The sequence below is a fragment of the Musa acuminata genome, chromosome BXJ3-4, assembly GCF_036884655.1.
Source record: "Musa acuminata AAA Group cultivar baxijiao chromosome BXJ3-4, Cavendish_Baxijiao_AAA, whole genome shotgun sequence".
NCBI lineage: Eukaryota > Viridiplantae > Streptophyta > Magnoliopsida > Zingiberales > Musaceae > Musa > Musa acuminata.
Window position 1 is genome coordinate 10,585,885 of NC_088352.1, and position 17,552 is coordinate 10,603,436.

General features: G+C 38.7%; 2 protein-coding genes across 6 annotated transcripts; one reads left to right on the top strand and one right to left on the bottom strand.

The window, feature by feature from the left end:
* Positions 1 to 747: 747 nt before the first annotated feature.
* On the top strand, positions 748 to 7,946 carry LOC135634800 (beta-galactosidase 5-like). Its single transcript, XM_065145405.1, has 19 exons — positions 748 to 1,157; positions 1,285 to 1,380; positions 1,518 to 1,630; positions 1,732 to 1,798; positions 1,962 to 2,054; positions 2,151 to 2,294; positions 2,916 to 3,004; positions 3,222 to 3,327; positions 3,436 to 3,523; positions 4,239 to 4,357; positions 4,461 to 4,625; positions 4,846 to 5,024; positions 5,189 to 5,298; positions 5,393 to 5,502; positions 5,609 to 5,719; positions 5,814 to 5,924; positions 5,999 to 6,204; positions 6,730 to 7,066; positions 7,501 to 7,946. The coding sequence occupies exons 1-19, from the start codon at positions 987 to 989 to the stop codon at positions 7,630 to 7,632; spliced, it is 2,547 nt and encodes an 848-aa protein (XP_065001477.1). The 5' UTR covers positions 748 to 986; the 3' UTR covers positions 7,633 to 7,946.
* Positions 7,947 to 10,391: 2,445 nt separating this feature from the next.
* On the bottom strand, positions 10,392 to 16,412 carry LOC103981365 (BEL1-like homeodomain protein 7). Of its 5 annotated transcripts, none has more exons than XM_009398082.3 (6): positions 15,703 to 16,412; positions 14,195 to 14,539; positions 13,413 to 14,095; positions 12,013 to 12,389; positions 11,858 to 11,918; positions 10,392 to 11,295 (listed from the first exon to the last, which is right to left on the bottom strand). In XM_009398082.3, exons 2-6 carry the CDS (start codon positions 14,328 to 14,330, stop codon positions 10,654 to 10,656), a joined length of 1,899 nt encoding a protein of 632 aa, XP_009396357.2. In that variant the 5' UTR covers positions 14,331 to 14,539; positions 15,703 to 16,412; the 3' UTR covers positions 10,392 to 10,653. The 5 variants fall into 5 exon arrangements, with proteins under 5 accessions (XP_009396357.2, XP_018680839.2, XP_065003855.1 ...); XM_018825294.2 differs by having other exon boundaries at positions 13,413 to 14,107; XM_065147783.1 differs by having other exon boundaries at positions 13,413 to 14,454; positions 15,703 to 16,410.
* Between the last annotated feature and the right edge of the window lie 1,140 nt (positions 16,413 to 17,552).

The following is a 17,552-nucleotide window of genomic DNA, read 5'->3' on the forward strand; positions in this document are numbered from 1 at the left end:
CACATGTACCAATCTCTCTTTGGTGGTTCCATACCAGAGAATAATGAATGCTGTTGGCCATGTCACTTGTTGAACATTGAGATTTGTGAGCTTCATTCAGATTGAGCAATGTAGTACTGCAATAGAAATTTTGAGTTTAATCATGTGAAGATTATTATGCATCACCCTTGAAATCTTAAGAGATGATGTGGTAAATGACAATGGAAATGCAGGAGTTTGTTTCTCATCTTTTTCCTCTTGTCTTCATGGGAACCAAACATTGGCTCACTCCACTTGTGTCAAAAGCATGATTACCTCTGCTGCACAACCCCAGAGAGTTGCTAATTGCTGAATACTTTCCAATGGCAACACTCTTTCAAGAATGTTGGCCAGTAGTCACAGAAGCTGTTGCAAGGACATCACATCCCATGCAGGAAAACCAACAGAATTTGTACCATCAACCCTAACCCACCTATGCATGGAGGTCAAGAAGGGGAAACATGCATGTGCTTTGGGAAAGAAGGCTTGGGATGATGAACTTCTCACTTTGTTTGTTGCCAGTAAATTCTACAGAAGTTTGTACCATAAACCATGACCTAACCATGCATGAAGGTCAAGAAGGGCAAAAGGTGTGTGGTATGGGAAAAGGGATTGCCATGATGAGCTGCACAATTGTTTGGAGTGGTGCACACACTTGTCCATGCTGCGTGAGGAGGTAAAGAGATGCCAACACCTGTTCTTTCCATTATATTAATAGCTACCAGTCTGACTGTCCCTGAGCTCAGCTCAGCTCACTGCATTGTGTATCCAACACAGCTGATGGATTCTTTGGCAGGTTAGGAAGACCACTCCACAGCCCATCCAAGCCTTCCTTTGACTCCGTCAGTGTCCTCCTCCCTCTGCAACATCTCCCTCTCCTAGAAAAAAAAAAAAAAAAGGAAAGGGAGTGGGAGAGCAGGAGGGAAGAGTGAGATCTGAGAGAGTGGAGTGGGAATCACCACCTGAGAATGGGATCCCAGAGCTCACCACATTTCCTTTCCTCACTGCTGCTGCTGCTTCTTTTTCTTCTCCCTGTGGCACAATGTGGTGTGACCTATGACAGGAAGGCCATCATCATCAATGGGCAGAGGAAGATCCTCATCTCTGGCTCCATTCACTACCCCAGGAGCACCCCAGATGTACTTCCTCAAGAAAAACTCTCTCAGAGATTTTTGTTCCTAGATTTATTTTTGTCTCTTGTATTCTCACAGTTGCTGAGGATTTTGTTATTAATCTTGGATGGGCTTCGTTGTTTTGGTGTGTTAGATGTGGGAAGGGCTCATTCAGAAAGCTAAAGATGGAGGACTGGATGTTATACAGACCTATGTCTTCTGGAATGGGCATGAGCCTTCACCTGGAACTGTATCTCACTGACCTTTCTTTGCACACTTCTTCAATTTTTACTATCCTTCAGTGTGTTGTGTGTTCTGATTTGTTGTAGAACTAACATCTTAGATGGTTCTCCTTGATTTTATACATTTTTCTTTCTCTTTTGGCAGTACAATTTTGAGGGAAGGTATGATCTGGTGAGGTTTATTAAGACAGTCCAGAAGGTGGGGTTGTATGTCCACCTCCGAGTTGGGCCTTATGTCTGTGCCGAGTGGAATTTTGGGTAACTTTTCCAGCTGCATAAACATTCTTTCTTACATATCTCGTGTAAAAAAATCGTGGTGTTTTACTTCTATCTCATTTTCGCTTGCTATGTTTGTTCAGAGGATTTCCAGTTTGGTTGAAGTATGTACCGGGAATCAGCTTCAGAACAGATAATGAGCCGTTCAAGGTCTAGTCCTTGATCCATTGTTTCCTATTTAGCGTCACATTTCTTCTCCTTCTATTGATGCAAAAACTGGAAGATTTATACCTTCTCTTCCATATTTTACTCAGTTTTCTTCATTAAATCTTACCAAAGAGTATACCTTACAAGAATATGATTTTGTTTGCAGATGGCTATGCAAGGTTTCACCCAAAAAATTGTTGAGATGATGAAAAGTGAATCACTATTTGCTTCCCAGGGTGGTCCAATCATTCTTTCACAGGCATGTTTCTTACCATTAACCAAAGGCATTAGGAGGAGAAAATCATGGAATAGTCTTTTTGTTTCCACTTGCTGATCTATAGTTCCATGGATGCAGATTGAGAACGAGTATGGGCCTGAGAGTAAGGCATTAGGGTCTGCTGGTCGTTCATATGTGAACTGGGCTGCGGACATGGCTGTTGGATTGGGAACAGGTGTGCCATGGGTTATGTGCAAGGAGGAGGATGCCCCTGATCCAGTGGTAGGAGGATCTACTATATTCTACACACGTTTCTTTCTTTTTTTTTCTTTCCCTTTTTCATCTTGAGTTGTGTTGAAGGTGGGGTTGGTTCTCTTTGTTTTTTGTTGCATATATTGCTAACAAAATGTTTTGTTTGTGTTTCAGTCTTGCATGTATCTTTAAAACTTTAGTGTTTTGATGTCAATTTACTTTGCTCTTTTTCTATTTAATAGACCTATATATCTCATCCAGCTTCGATCACTAATTTGTCTTGGATTTTATATTAGAAACAATTCATATCTTAATAAACTAGATTCACCTAATATACTAAGTTTTTTGTAATTTAATTTGAAATCTAGTAATGATTCTGCATTTTTTTGGGAAAAATTTAATATGGCTATTCTCGAGAAATAAGTGTGATGTCAGATTTCTAACTGTTAGCTTTCAGTTAAATAGTGTTATCGTCTTTGTGTCACATTATTAATCATGGTTCTCAAATGTAAAGAAGATAATGAGTATCCTAAACTTATGCAAGTTGAGGAGCAATATTTTTTGCATGGTCATTTATGTTAAACCATATGCATTCTTGATAGCATATGTTCTCAATATTTTCCTTATAAATCTATCTACTTTTGAAAACAGATAAATACATGCAATGGCTTTTACTGTGATTCTTTTACTCCCAATAAGCCTTATAAGCCTATGATGTGGACTGAAGCTTGGAGTGGCTGGTAAGTTTCTCTTAAGTTATATATTTTCACTTTCAGCTTAAGTTGGGATATGTGTATGTTGTGTCAGGAATTTGCATCATTGTCTAATGAAATGCTTCGTCTTTGAAGAACTTATGTGCTTTCTTATATTTATCTTCCTGGGAAAATAGACCTTGTTGACAAGTACATGTTACCACAGAAGCTAATTGCAAGACTTGCCTCTTTGTTACCACTATAGGTTTACAGAGTTTGGAGGCACTATCCGTCACCGACCAGCTGAAGACCTCGCATTTGCTGTGGCACGCTTTATACAAAATGGTGGTTCATTCATCAACTATTACATGGTTAGACAATTTATTCATACTACTAAATTGTCTTTGCATGCTGATGATTCTAAGCCTCTCCAAAGAACACATTAATTGATACAATTTTCCTTTCCGTACTTATTGAAGTATCATGGGGGAACTAATTTTGGGCGTACGGCTGGAGGTCCTTTCATCACAACCAGTTATGATTATGATGCTCCAATAGATGAATATGGTAAGGATTTTTTTTTCTTTTCCTTTTAGAAAATTGTCACAGATGACATAACATGTTGACACTGATTTTCCTTTGTTTGTATTTTCCATTATTATATCGCATGTGCTCTCTCTATCTTTAATGTGTATAAATCTCTCTCTCTCTCTCCTTGTAGTTTGTAAATACATGGGAGAAGTATGTAATGTATCTTCGCACTTATGTTTGTTGACAGGTTGATTCACATTATTGTGGAATTCGACATATTTTGTTCTAATGGACACTGTTTATTTAAGAGAAAAAAAGAGCTTTCATGTCTTTGTTGATGCTTTGATGCAAATTTCAGCGTTTGAATTATAGGTTGTTCATAAGATTGGTTTTTTTATTAAATGAGGGCTACCAGACTTCAAAAGAGGACCTTTTGTCAGCAAAGATCAACTAAGCTCCTCTACTGTTGAAAGAAATTAATTGAGCTCCTTCAGCTGTCATATTATTACTTCAGTTTTGGTTTTAGTTTTTTAATATGTTTACTTCAATTGTCATATGATATGTTGAGAACCATAAATTGAACTCCTTCTCAGGAACTTGAAACCAATAATGCAATTTTTCATTGATTGGTTTGAATCTCATTATGATACTAATAAAAGTTTGATTTTAATACAAAAACACAATGAATATATTTCTGTTTACTTGGATTTGAATTAGATAGGTTTTCAATTTTTTCATGACAAACTGGCAGGACTAATCAGAGAACCAAAATATGGACATCTAAAAGAGCTCCACAAGGCCATTAAGTTGTGTGAACAAGCTCTAGTTTCAGCTGATCCAACAGTTACTTCCTTGGGAAGTCTCCAACAGGTGTGTTAAATTCTTCTTATATAGTGATTAGTTATATTTATCACTTCTATTGTTTTAAAGGTGGGCATGTATGATGACCCAATTTACTGTGTTCAAATTTTAGGCTCACGTTTTCAGCTCTGAGTCTGGAGGTTGTGCAGCTTTCCTTTCAAATCACGAGCCAAATTCGTATGCAAAGATAATGTTCAATAACATGCACTACAACCTACCACCTTGGTCAATCAGCATCTTACCTGACTGCAGAAATGTGGTATTCAACACTGCAAAGGCAAGTCATTTTGTTTCAAATTCAACAAATTTTTTATCAAATGTTGCTGGACACTTCTAAAATCTTGATGGTTAAACAGAGATTGAAATAGAATACTTCCAGCCAATATATATTTCATTCCAGTTAAATTGTCAAAAGTTCATACCATACTAGCAAGGCTTTTGAATAGTCAAATTCTATGTTACATGTTTCTGAGAGTCTGTGTGTGTGTTCACTACAGATTGGTGTTCAAACATCTCAAATGCAAATGTACCCCACTAATACCCAGTCACTCATGTGGGAGAGGTATGATGAGGAGGTTGCTTCATTGGAAGAAAATTCTTTGATTACTGCAACTGGGCTGCTGGAGCAGATAAATGTTACCAGGGATACTAGTGACTACTTGTGGTACATCACTAGGTGTGACTTTGACCACATTCCTTATTTCAGCATAATCAAAATAGATTTGAACTATCTGATGTTTAAGTTCTTCTTCAATTTACAATGACATTGTGTCTTAATGTTGAGATCACCAGAATAATGTTTAAGATACTAAATAAACAGGAATGCCTCTTTTTGTGTAGTGTTGACATCAGCTCAGCTGAAGAGTTTTTAAAAGGGGGAAAGCTTCCTGTCCTCACTGTCCGGTCAGCTGGTCATGCACTGCATATCTTTGTCAACGGACAGCTCTCAGGTATGTTGCATATCCATGGTTCTTCTATTTATGTACTCTTAATTCGGCAAAGCTTTAGTTAGCAAGAGGCTGAATTTTAAGTATGCTTTGGCAGGTTCTGCATATGGAACCAGGGAAAATAAGAGAATCAAATTTTCTGGAAACATCAATCTTCGTGCTGGAACTAATAGAATTGCCCTGTTAAGTGTGGCTGTTGGACTGCCAGTAAGTTTGCCATTTCTTTTCAGTCTGAACCGGTTTGCATAGTGAATAGAATTGCCCTGTTAACACTGAATTTTCAAATTTCTTTGCCTCTATTACTGCGGTGAAGAATTCTGGGGTGCATTATGAGTTGTGGAGCACTGGAGTCCTGGGTCCTGTTGTGCTACATGAGCTTGATGAAGGAAGTAGAGACTTAACATGGCAGACATGGTCATATCAGGTAATTTTGCTTTGCTGACCTTGTTATCTGTTACAGTGTGGTAGATTTCAGTGCAGCAGAAGTGGTATATTTTTCATTCTTCTTCTTTGTGTAGGTTGGTCTAAAAGGAGAAGATATGAACCTAAATTCTTTGGAAGGTGCTTCTTCTGTTGAATGGATGCAAGGTTCATTCGTACAAAATCAGCAGCCGTTAACATGGTATAGGGTAGGTACACAGACCTGTCTATAATGTTATTTTCTTGATAATCTCAGCTTTACCCACTAGACTTGTCTTTTCAGGCATATTTTGATGCTCCTGATGGAGATGAGCCATTGGCTTTGGATATGGCCAGCATGGGGAAGGGTCATGTGTGGATAAATGGACAAAGCATTGGAAGATACTGGACTGCATATGCGCCGAAAGAGAATTGCAAGTCATGCAGTTACACAGGGACATATCGATCACCTAAGTGTCAGAGTGGTTGTGGCCAACCGACCCAGCGATGGTAACTTTGGCATGAAAAACATTCTTTTACTTTTTGTATTTTTAACTTAATAATTACATTTTGGATAATCCCATTAAACTAATATAAAGCCAACTTGAACAAGTTATTTACTCTGAAATCCTTTGATAGAGGGACTTCATACAGTTGAATTCCTCCAGTTTTAGTATGACTTAGCAACATCATATCCAGTGTTAGCAAGACTTGGAAATGTGTTTTTGGTTGTATAAATTCAAAACTACTTGTGTGCCTGTAATTATTAAAGATAATTGCAACAATTGCTCAATCTCAAGGATGCTACATTTGGTGCAAAGAAACAATTGTGGCTATTACTGTTAATCTGAAATATCTATCTAACAGATGCCTCGTAACTCTGCCACCATTTTTTTTTTACTTTATTGATGACTGGATAGCAGACTTTTAAGGAATAAAATATATGTTTAATGTTGCAGTTAATGGAACTAAAGTAGGATATGTGCTGATGAATTTGGAAATAGTGTACCATTGAGCTAATCGTTAGATATTCAGGTACCATGTGCCACGTTCCTGGTTACAACCAACAAGAAATCTACTAGTAGTATTTGAAGAACTTGGAGGTGATGCAACAAAGATTGCATTAATGATGAGATCTGTTTCTAGTGTTTGTGCTGATGTTTCTGAGTGGCATCCCACAATAAAAAATTGGCACATCGAGAGCTATGGAGAGCCTGAAGAATACCGCAAGCCAAAGGTCCATCTGCGATGTGCGCCGGGACAATCTATATCGGCCATCAAATTTGCTAGCTATGGGACACCCCTCGGAACTTGTGGAAATTTTCAACAGGGAGCATGCCATTCGCCAAATTCCCACTCCATCCTGGAGAAGGTTACCACACTTCTAATTTATCTTACTCTGTTCTTCAATACACATATTTTTCTATGTTGCTATTTATGAGTTCTTTCTTCTGTGAAATTATAGTTACAAGACAATGAATAGATATGGCACGGGCAAAGTGTCTGTGCCCTCAAAATGTGTGTCTGATTAAAATCCACTGCAAATTGATGCGTAGGCAGCGTTAGTTGCTGCATGCGGAGACTGGCCCATGCATTTGTATCATATAGTTTCTAATAGAGGATGAGGGAGAATCCATATATGTGTATGATCTAATATGTATATTCCTTCAACGTGCATCTACTTTTGACATATATTCCCTTGTATGTCAAAACCTTGCAAAGAATAATTACATCAATGCATATTTCATTTTTAAATTTATTGTTTACCGATAAGGTAAAATTTGACTCCTTGTTACATTTAAACAGAAGTGTATCGGAAAGGAGAAATGTGTGGTTGCCATCTCCCAGGCTAACTTTGGCGGTGACCCATGTCCGAATGTGATGAAAAAAGTTGCAGTAGAAGCTGTATGTTCTTCAGCTGTTCAGCCGATAACCTGAGCTTTGCAAATCGCATTGGCCAGAACAACTCGGCGTAATTGTAAAGTGCTGGTGTCGATCGAAGATAGTCGTTTGTATCGTGTGGTAGTTGCATTTAGAGGGAAAAGATAGTATGTCAGTGTGTGCATTTGCTCATTCAAGTTATCTCTTTAAATTCTGAGATATTCGCACTGGTCTACCAACGCATAATCCGAAGTTGGTGCCAGAATGGATAGCATCAGGAAAGCAGAGTAAAACAATCACTTATTTGCTTTCTTAGATGTCTTGTTCTTAATTTCTTCACATTAGTTATCGAAGTAAGGTGTCATTTGATATGGCTGAATGTAGTGCTGTTGTCATTGCAAATGTGCCATCTGATGCCATTCTTTCTTGTCAGGAAATTTGATTTCATTTGAAAATTGCAGCTGAAGAAAATATGTTTAAGGTATTCTTTGTTCAGCTATTAATACGATTTGCTGAATGTCGAGTTTCTCCTTTGATGATTTTACTCACCTCACTATACCCAAAAGTTGGGGTCTCTTAATGTTATATACATCAAAGATCTTAAACCTATTGTGTTTTCCAATGTGATCCACAGAATTCTCACCAAAGTTATTTCTAATTGCGCTAATCGTACCAAAGTCATTATTAATTGTGCTTTACAATGTGGTCTATAAAATTCTCACCAAATTTTTGCTTGTATTCCTTCTCCTACCTTTGCTTGCTCGAGCAATGATGAACGATCAAATTGGTTTAGGAGTCGATGTGGGGTGGGATAACCAATTTGATGAATGATCAACATTGGTTGAGGGCATCGGTAAATCTATACTTAACCAACTCAAAGAAGGAAACTGTTTTTACTTAACCAACTCAAAATCTTGCTCCAACGTACTCAGGATCTTACAAATCTATCTATCTATAAATCCCTCACCTTCCTCAAAGTTAACCTTCCTGCTGCAATCCAAGTACAAAGTATTCGATTTGCAACAGTTTGGGCATCAAGGAAGGATGCTGGCCTGTTAAATACTTTGAGACTTTCCTTTCTGAAGGTCTGTTGCAAGATAGATAGATAGATAGATAGATAGATAGATAGATAGATATCAAAGAAAATCCATCCAAAGGTGGCACAAATGCTTGCTATCCCAAACTGGCAAGCTAGTGCTTATAAACTCAAATCATAAATTCACTTCCAACTCACATTCTACTTGGTTCCTGAATATTTGACAAGCTCATTTCCAAATTCTCAAAGCTATCTGAGGACCTTTTCATGGAGGATGGGCAAAAAAGCAAGATGCAATCTTATCAGTTGGTCCATCATGACTTTACCTAAAGAGCAGGGAGGCTTGGGTGGGTGGGTAAATGGGACCTCCTTGTGGTCAACAAAGCCATCTGTGCAAAGCACATCATTCCTATGACAGACACCCTTTGGTAAAAGGTTTTCTGACCAAACATGGTCATCTCCATCCATGGTCATCACTCCCCTCCCATGCCTACAAATCTATCTGCAACCTAAAAGACAATATGAAAGATGACTTTCATAAGATTGCTCCCAAGATCAAAATTTTTTTGCGAAAACTTTCTTGGAATCACTTGTCTACTTCTAGCTACATTTCTAGTATCATACACAACCAGCAGGATTCTTGATTCCTCCTCCCGCATTCTGCTGGAATGTCAATTTGCATAGGATTACTGGGCTGCATTGCAACAGCACCTTCACCTCAGATTCAGTTTCCCTTCTTCTTGGTTCCAAGGAACCTGGATTTAGGAAGGCTCCTCCTCACTTGATAACCAATTCCGGGACAAGCGTCGTTGTACCATTTCCACATCCTTTTGGTTCCTGGATTGACTCTTTGTCCATAGTCAATTGGCTTCTGAGATCTACTTTCTGTGATTTTTTTGTTCCTTGTTGATAAATTGCAAGTGGTGAATGTGTCTCACCTGCCAAGGTCTGCAAATGCTGCTGTGAGCCACTCTGCTGCTGCTGCTTATGGCAGAACTCACACATCCTTTTTGTTAGCTGCGGATGATCTGCATGTTACACTTTTGTTTTAAATCAATATAATTGTTTCCCTTTTGATCAAAAAAAATAATACAATAGCAGGTCCTCAAGAACATCCAGGAAGTTCTAGTAGTTCATTATTGTTATCGTGGGTCGGTACAGTGGAGCAGAGACTGGGATCGTGTACAGTGATGCTGGATCTTGTCCCATCAATCACACTGCACAGCACAATAAGGTGTGGGCCAAACTGGCGCACAGTGATGATGTCTGCTGTCATCATGTTCGAGCTGTTCATTGGATGGATTGTCTTGTGAAGTCATGTGACAATGATTGAACCTTTTCTCTGCAAGGTTGCCTCCTCCTGACATGATGAGGAAGGCTAGGCTTGTCATGTCTTCATCCTCTGAGGATATCATTTTGTTTCACTGCCGCAGGTTGCAGGCATTGTGTGTGTGTGGGGTGAATTCGACTCTCGGGACAATATAATGATCTAATGATTATTTCATTTCAGCTCGAGGAAAAGTCAATGATAGTGAGACAGATTCAAGTTATTTCAGAGCATGAGAACTGTATCAAATAGGAGGGATGACACTTCTCCCAATGTTTCTTGCGGTCAAATATTCCATCAACATTCTTACAAATGAAAGTATTAAGATTACAAAACCATAGATCATATTTGGAACAATTCAAGTTTCATTCGGGGATTGTTAAGAATATAAAATCATAAATCATGATTTAAGCTTTTAGATGGCATGACAGCGACAAGAAATTCAAAAGAAAGTCATGCAAATAGTATACAATATAGATTAAACTTAATTGGTAGTAACATTACATGTTCTGAGATTACACAAAAATATGCTTCTATCTTTACAACATGCTACCCTATAATTCCACCAAATAGCCACCTCTTTATGTTATACATTGTATACCATGCTAAAACCACTTCTTCTGTATAATTGCAAGCAATGCTTAAAGGGCATCTCAGAACAAATTATTCTGGTTCAGAGATTCAGATATAGCAATCACAACCAAAGTAAATAAATCTAAGCAACAAAATCATGCAGCAAATGTGTTGACCCGAGTCGGTGTCGCCGATCTCCCATGTTTGCATAATCATAATCGGCCGTATCAGGCCCAACTGGAGCAGCTGTGCCATAAACATCATTCGCTCTCGCTGCGAGAAATCTCTGCTGATCGTCTGATGCAGGATGGCCGACATCACACTGTTGCAGCCCCAGTGTGAGAGACACTCCGCTGTTTCCGTAGCGACCCAACTCAGCCATCTGATAAGCCAAAAACCTCCCACTCCCGTCTTGGTGGGCAAGAGCATCTTGTAAGAAGCTGGAATCTACTCCGACTGGTCTTTGGTCACTAATTTTCAGATTCATATATGAATCTTGTGCAGTCTCTTCGTTCTGGAAAGCAGCAACTGATTCGGCCACATCCATAGCTGGGATGACATTAGGTCTTGAGGAGTTGCTTATCTGGCTTGTTTGGCACCTTCCGGTTGCAGGGTTTTGCATGTCGTCATGGTCCTCAGAGGACTGAATGTCTTCCTTAAGTCTTGGTGGATTTTCTGAGGAAGAGTTTGAGTCAATCTCGGTATCACCAAACTCTTCTTTGTACATGTCTTCGATCATAGGCTTCCAAAGACGAACTCGTGCGTTTATGAACCAGTTTGATACCTGAATGAAAGGAGACCAAATCATGAAAAAAATACTAAGTTAAATTCAAAACATATACACTACGACTGCCCTTTTTCTCTGACGCAGCCTGATGTGAGCTAGGAATTTACTTACTATATGTCTTGATTCGTCAGTCATACAAACTAATACATTTGAGCAAACTAGACTGTTTGATGAGGAGACCCAAGTGGAATCAGGAAAAAGTCTAACTAATGATGTGCACACATTTACAAACCAAAAAGATTGCTCATAGCACACCAGTACATTATCAGTTCTCAAGCACAAGGATAAATTAGTTCATCAGGAAGAATATACAGATACGATCCAAGAAACAATTCCTTCCTGGTAAAAGAATCGAGAGGAAGTGGACATAAGACGACGTGAGAGGGGAAAGAGATAAATTACTGGAAAAAGACATTAAAGGAATCATAACAGTGGCTTTTCAGATGAAAAAAATTATAGTTAGATTGTCAGTTAAGCAATGCATTCCTAACGACATTAGCATTAAAAGAAGAACTATCCAAAGAACTCAAGAGAAGTACCTAAGTTAAAACAAGTATACCTGACTTCTTGACAAGCCTGTCTGTCTTGCAAGCATTAGCTTTTCGGAATCCTTTGGGTAGCTGGCAAAACATATTATAATGTAACTGTTAGTATTTGTATATATTTATTGTAGTTTTAAAACAACCAGGTGAAAAAGAAGGTAGTTGGGCTTACGGATTAAGGAAGTGCTCAAACAGCCAAGCACGAAGAATCGAGACAGATGACTCAGGCAAGCCCCTCTGTGGCCTCCAGGTATGCTGTTGCATCATACCAAATTGCTGCATGGCTCTCTGTTGCCTTAATTGCTGATCTATGTACCGAAGGCGAGATAACCCACCACCCTTGCCACTTGTGTTGTCTGGCTCTCCAAGATTCTTCCTTATAGCTTGAATTTGGCCACTGATTGCATCTCTCAAGCAGCGAAAATGCCGAGAAATGGTTTGAAGGGCAAGCGCAGTGTATGGCTTTGCAGCCCCACAACCAGCTATCGCATCAAAACATGACACTATTATCTGCATTTGATGGTAATACTGTTTGTACCTTCTATCAACCTGCAGTGAAAAAGAAATGATAACGAATTTGTCAAAATTGCTCTACAAAAGTATATTCCGTTAATACAAATGATTGCACAATGCTGTTATTGTCAATACACTTCTACTCAGCAAGTGCAAGCCTTTTTGGAAACTTATATCAAGAAATTTTAGTTTGTAATGTTACAGATGTAAATAGAAGGAAAACGATCATAGCAGTCTTACATTTCCGTAGAGTGCAAGTTTCTCATACAACACCATAGGCACAAACCCTTTCCATAATTAGGCACATACACTGTGTCTCATTATGCTTCATAAATTTGACTTAGGCGCATCTAACCTTATAGCTAAACCATGAGATCCCATTGCATATTTATTTGCACTCTTCTATCTTTATTCCATGTGAAAACTTCACAAATAAGGATTGCTTATAAACCATAGAAAAGAATCAACCTTCAAAAGGGCTGCCATGACTTTCCAGATGATAATCATGAATGGCAGTATCAAACTAAGCCACCGAACTTCAAAAAGATTATGCCAAGGAAGAAACTTCTGAAATGTTTAATAGGGAAATTTTACAGGTAGCAAAGAACTACAGAACCAGTTTGACATTTTTCTTTCAGCTATAGTGCATTTCTCGAGGCACTCACTCAGTTGTCATTCTCTTCCACCATTACCTGCCTAGTTATCCTGATTTTTCGGATAAATATCTTGTTTTCCTCCTGTCAAAATCCTGCTTTTTCTGACCTCAAGCATCACGATTCTTTGTTCACTCGCTTGTAAATCTGTGAACATGCACTGTCTCTTTCCATCAAAGATAACAAGATGGTTCCTTCAAACATTATAATCAACATGACTTGTTTTCTGCTAGGCCATCAGTATTTGAAGCCTCAAACTCAAAAGATTTTACTGCTACTCTCAATAAAAAATTTCTAACTTCAAATAAAATTTATTAACATGATCCTACATTAAATGAAATTCTAAGTATGAAAACAAGGATGACAGCAAATTAATGAAAAAGATAGAGATAAGGATATAGTTTACCTCATCCAACATCCCTAATAGCTTTGAGACCTTGTTCTGAAGGTCCTGCCTTTCAGAAGGTGAGAGCTCATTAGAAGAATTAACGGTGGCTTCTTGAGGGTTTGAAGCCATCCCTTCACTTTTCGATTCCCCGCTACCATCCTTACATGTAAGAGCACCATCGGCAGAAGGGTGACTTTGGCTTTTATCTGCTCTTTGCTTCAAAGCACTCCCAACGTTAACAACTTCATCAAGCAATTCTTGTGCTATCCTGAGATATTTAGAATTTGGAATATAAGACTGTCTGTAAGGGGAGACATTGCCATGAAAACTTCTGTTTTGAAAGTGTTCCTCCCTCAACAGACCAATATTTCCAGAAGTTGACTGATGGCAACCCATGAAAGAGATACCCGAGCTAGTTGGTTGGTACTGAATTGAAGGAACCGGCATATGTGTGTTAAGGCTGAGTGATAAACCTTGATTTTGCATGATTGGAACATTTGACTGCTGCAAAGACAAGTTTTGTCCATTTATGATGCCCAACTGAGTCCGCATACTCGTCTGAGGGTCATCAGTATGAAGTAGATCATCTGCACCATTCATGGTACCATCAACTGTCTGCATAAATAGCATCTCATTTCTTCCATCCTTCCAAGCATTATAACCATGGCTGCCAAGATGCGAAGTGACCATGTCAGAATTCCCTACAGTCAAGCCTGGTGAGATGTCAGAAGTGGCACCGGGAAGTTCAATGTGATTCTGCTGGGTTTTAGCAACACCAGCAACTGCATCTGTATACTGACCAGAATTCAAGAAGCTCAGGTACATCATGTTGCCTGGACCTGGTGATTCAGAATATGGAGCATGCCCTGGATCCCTCAGGCCAAGATTTGGAGTGCTTCCACCATGGTCATTAGACATTGAATAGAAAGTAGACATCTTTATCTTCCTTGATCTTAAACAGGGCAAGATCTTCAAAGACAGAAGTATGATGGATCATTGCAATATTTTGTGTGAAAAAATGGCAGTTATCTTAGTCATGGGAACCTGGATGAACCCGACACTAAAAGTTCAAGCCCATGGTGAAGAATGAATTATGTCACAACAGTTCTGAATACAGTAAAGAGGAAGAGCTGATTAAAGATCAACTGCAAACAGAGAAAAAAATTAATGAATCATAAATGATCAGAAAAAAAAAGGTTCTAACAGAAAATTCATTTAATGAACATGACTAAAAGTAACTTCTGAGCTGCAGATCATTTATATTTTGTTAAAACTTGTATCATTCCTCAGATTGAAATTAATCATTTTGCAAAATTGAACTGAAGAACAAACAAAGACCAACACAGACACAAATAGAAAGGATAAATAAATGGAGCTCAAGATCTGTTTGCTTAGTTGATAAAAGGAGTAGCCAGAAACCAATTAAGGAATACATAATCTCTTAATCAATCAGGACATTCAATCAACCCGAACCACGTTTCTCTCATTTTAAGGCTACATGTTTGCACAATGGCCAAAGGGTTAGGAGGAAACTAACAAAAGTACATGATACAAATTCGGTTGGGTTCTCGAGCTCCATGAACTAAAAGAACAATTGATATATGACAGCAAAAGGGACAATAAGAAGTAGAAAATCTTTGAAAGGACCCAAATGATTGGTCTCTTTTAACCCTTTAAGCATGGATGAGCAAAAGGTCTTTGGTCCAGATACCAGAGGAAAAACCCCAGATGCACCATATAAAGCCAAAACCCACCACCAAGAAATCCAGAATATGTACCCTTTACCCTAGCCAACGCAAAATAAATGTCAAATCTGCATAATTTACAAAATCAAGAAAAACAACAAGAAAGAGAGAAACATAAAACAAAGGAACCTTTACCCAAACATCAGATTTTGATAAAGAGGGAGCAAAGAGCATGAGAAAACTCATCAGAGAGATGAAAGAGAAGTATAATACCCAAGAACAACAAAATCCGCTTAAAAATAATCTGTTGCACAAACAAAGAAAACTAGTAAATAAAGGAGAACGGTTCTCAAAACAGTAGCTTTCTTAGATTGAAAAAAAATTAAAATAGTGAATCCAACATCCAAAATTCTTAAACTAAAAACTAGATGGAGAGATAGAGACGGAAGGAGAAAGAGAGGGAGCCAGGCAGGAAGAAGCAACTGAAATGATATGGATGTTGATTTGAAGAAGCAAATATGATACATATACATACAAAATCGAGACGTCCTTGTTGAAAGAAGAAAGACATGGATAGGGGGATGAAGAAAGATGGGAGACAAGTAAAAATCAAAGTCTAGTACCTGAGATAGAGAGGGGGAGGGCGCGAAAGGAAGAAGGGAAGGGCGGCGGCCGCTGCTGTCTGCGCGCCTCGTGGGGGACAAGAAAGCATGAACCTACAGCCGATCGGCCGAGGAGAATCCTACCAATTCGGAGACAAACCGATCCCGAGACCTCAATTCCAAAGACAAAGCGCTCCCCTCTTCCTCTCCTCCCCTTATAATATATCTATTTAATACTGCCTCACCACCTTCATCAGCATATCCAACTATATTAAAATGACAACCAGTTTGCAAGTCCCGTCTCTCTCTCTCATCAGAGCTCAAAATTGCATCTTGCACGTGAGAGTATTTCTCCCTCTTCCTAATCCATGATAAATGACGAATCTTTCTATCTCTTCTCCCTCCTTTCTCCCTCTTTCTATCTTCCTCTATCTCTTTATCTGCAAGTCTTCAAAGGAGGTTCCTTGCTGTGGCTTCTTGGGAGTTTGGTGATGAGGATGGTTAAGGTGTTCAATCTCCTAACCACCAGTTGGTAGACCTAAACTTCCTCTTAATTCTCTCAAGCACCAATTTGCCCACCTCTTTGATCTCTCCTCTTCTCATTCCTCCTTTCCTGCAGTATCCTGCGTTCCTAAGCATGGGGAAGATGCTGACATCTCACAGCCCAGACCACATAAAAAATATAAAGCTACTTTACTCTAACCATCCCTTTTAGTAAATGGTGCGCCAATTGCTTCATCTAGAATAATGACACCCTTGGGGTTGATGGCTAAGCTCGTGTGGGGCTCCCCACCACTGTAATCAAACCTTGTCCTGCTCCTCTTTGTTGCATGTGTGGGGCTGTGGCATGTCTTGGTGACAATGCTCTCCCCTCCCCTCCCCTCCCTTCCTTTCATCGTGTTTGTTTAGGATCTCTCTCTCTCTCTCTCTCTCTCTCTCTCTGAATGCTTGCAGTGGACCATGCTGACTGCACCTGCCTCCCTCATTAGTCTTTTAGTACTCCTGTGAGTGCAATTCTGGCAGCTCATCATTGGCAGCATTAGGTGATGAATTGGAACCGTGTCGCGCTCTGATTGGCCAAATCACATTATTTGAATGTCTCATCTGAGCTAAACATAAAGAAATCAAACGAGTGATGATTATTTTAACCTGTGAACGTATAATCATGATCTAGATTTTGCACATAATCCAACCATGAGACATGAACAGAAACTCACAGTATAAACTCCAGCAAATGCAAAATGGATGATGAATGAGACAAAACAGAGTATGCTTAAACAAGTGTAAATGATATATTATAGGAAATGACTGTACCTTATGATATCATTGAAGAGAAGAATGAGAAGCATAAGACTAAACAATTTTTTGTTGGAGTATGCTTAAACAAGTGTAAATGATATATTATAGGAAATGACTGTACCTTATGATATCATTGAAGAGAAGAATGAGAAGCATAAGACTAAACAATTTTTTGTTGGAGTATGCTTAAACAAGTGTAAATGATTGATAGAATCTATTGGGAGAGTCGAAGGCAATCGATGTGCAGATATTGTTCTCAATCTTTTTCTGTGTGTCCTACAGTTGAAGAGAAGCATGCTTCCAGTTGCAGACATTAAAAAAGCTCCATAAGACAAATCCCAACATTGATTTAGTTCAGGCTGTTCTAATGATCAAGCATTAATAAGCTTAAGATACAGAATAAAGAACATCTCAAGGTTTTGTCAACTCTATCTCCAAGTCTTTCTCTTTTTCTCATATATTTATAAGAATTCAACTGCTCCTCTAATATATTATCATGTGTCCAAATATATCAGTTTTGGAACAATCTTTTTGAGGGACTGTACCACAGTATTCAAGCATAATAATCTTTG

Excerpts from the sequence above, each read along its gene's own strand:
- LOC135634800 (XM_065145405.1), top strand. The coding sequence starts at position 987 with ATGGGATCCCAGAGCTCACCACATTTCCTTTCCTCACTGCTGCTGCTG. Across the intron at positions 5,720-5,813 it reads GGCAGACATGGTCATATCAG|GTTGGTCTAAAAGGAGAAGA; the intron begins GTAATTTTGCTT and ends TTCTTTGTGTAG. Across the intron at positions 5,925-5,998 it reads AGCCGTTAACATGGTATAGG|GCATATTTTGATGCTCCTGA; the intron begins GTAGGTACACAG and ends TTGTCTTTTCAG.
- LOC103981365 (XM_065147783.1), bottom strand. The coding sequence starts at position 14,330 with ATGTCTACTTTCTATTCAATGTCTAATGACCATGGTGGAAGCACTCCA. Across the intron at positions 12,390-13,412 it reads TATTAGGGATGTTGGATGAG|GTTGATAGAAGGTACAAACA; the intron begins GTAAACTATATC and ends TTTTCACTGCAG. Across the intron at positions 11,919-12,012 it reads TTTGAGCACTTCCTTAATCC|CTACCCAAAGGATTCCGAAA; the intron begins GTAAGCCCAACT and ends ATGTTTTGCCAG.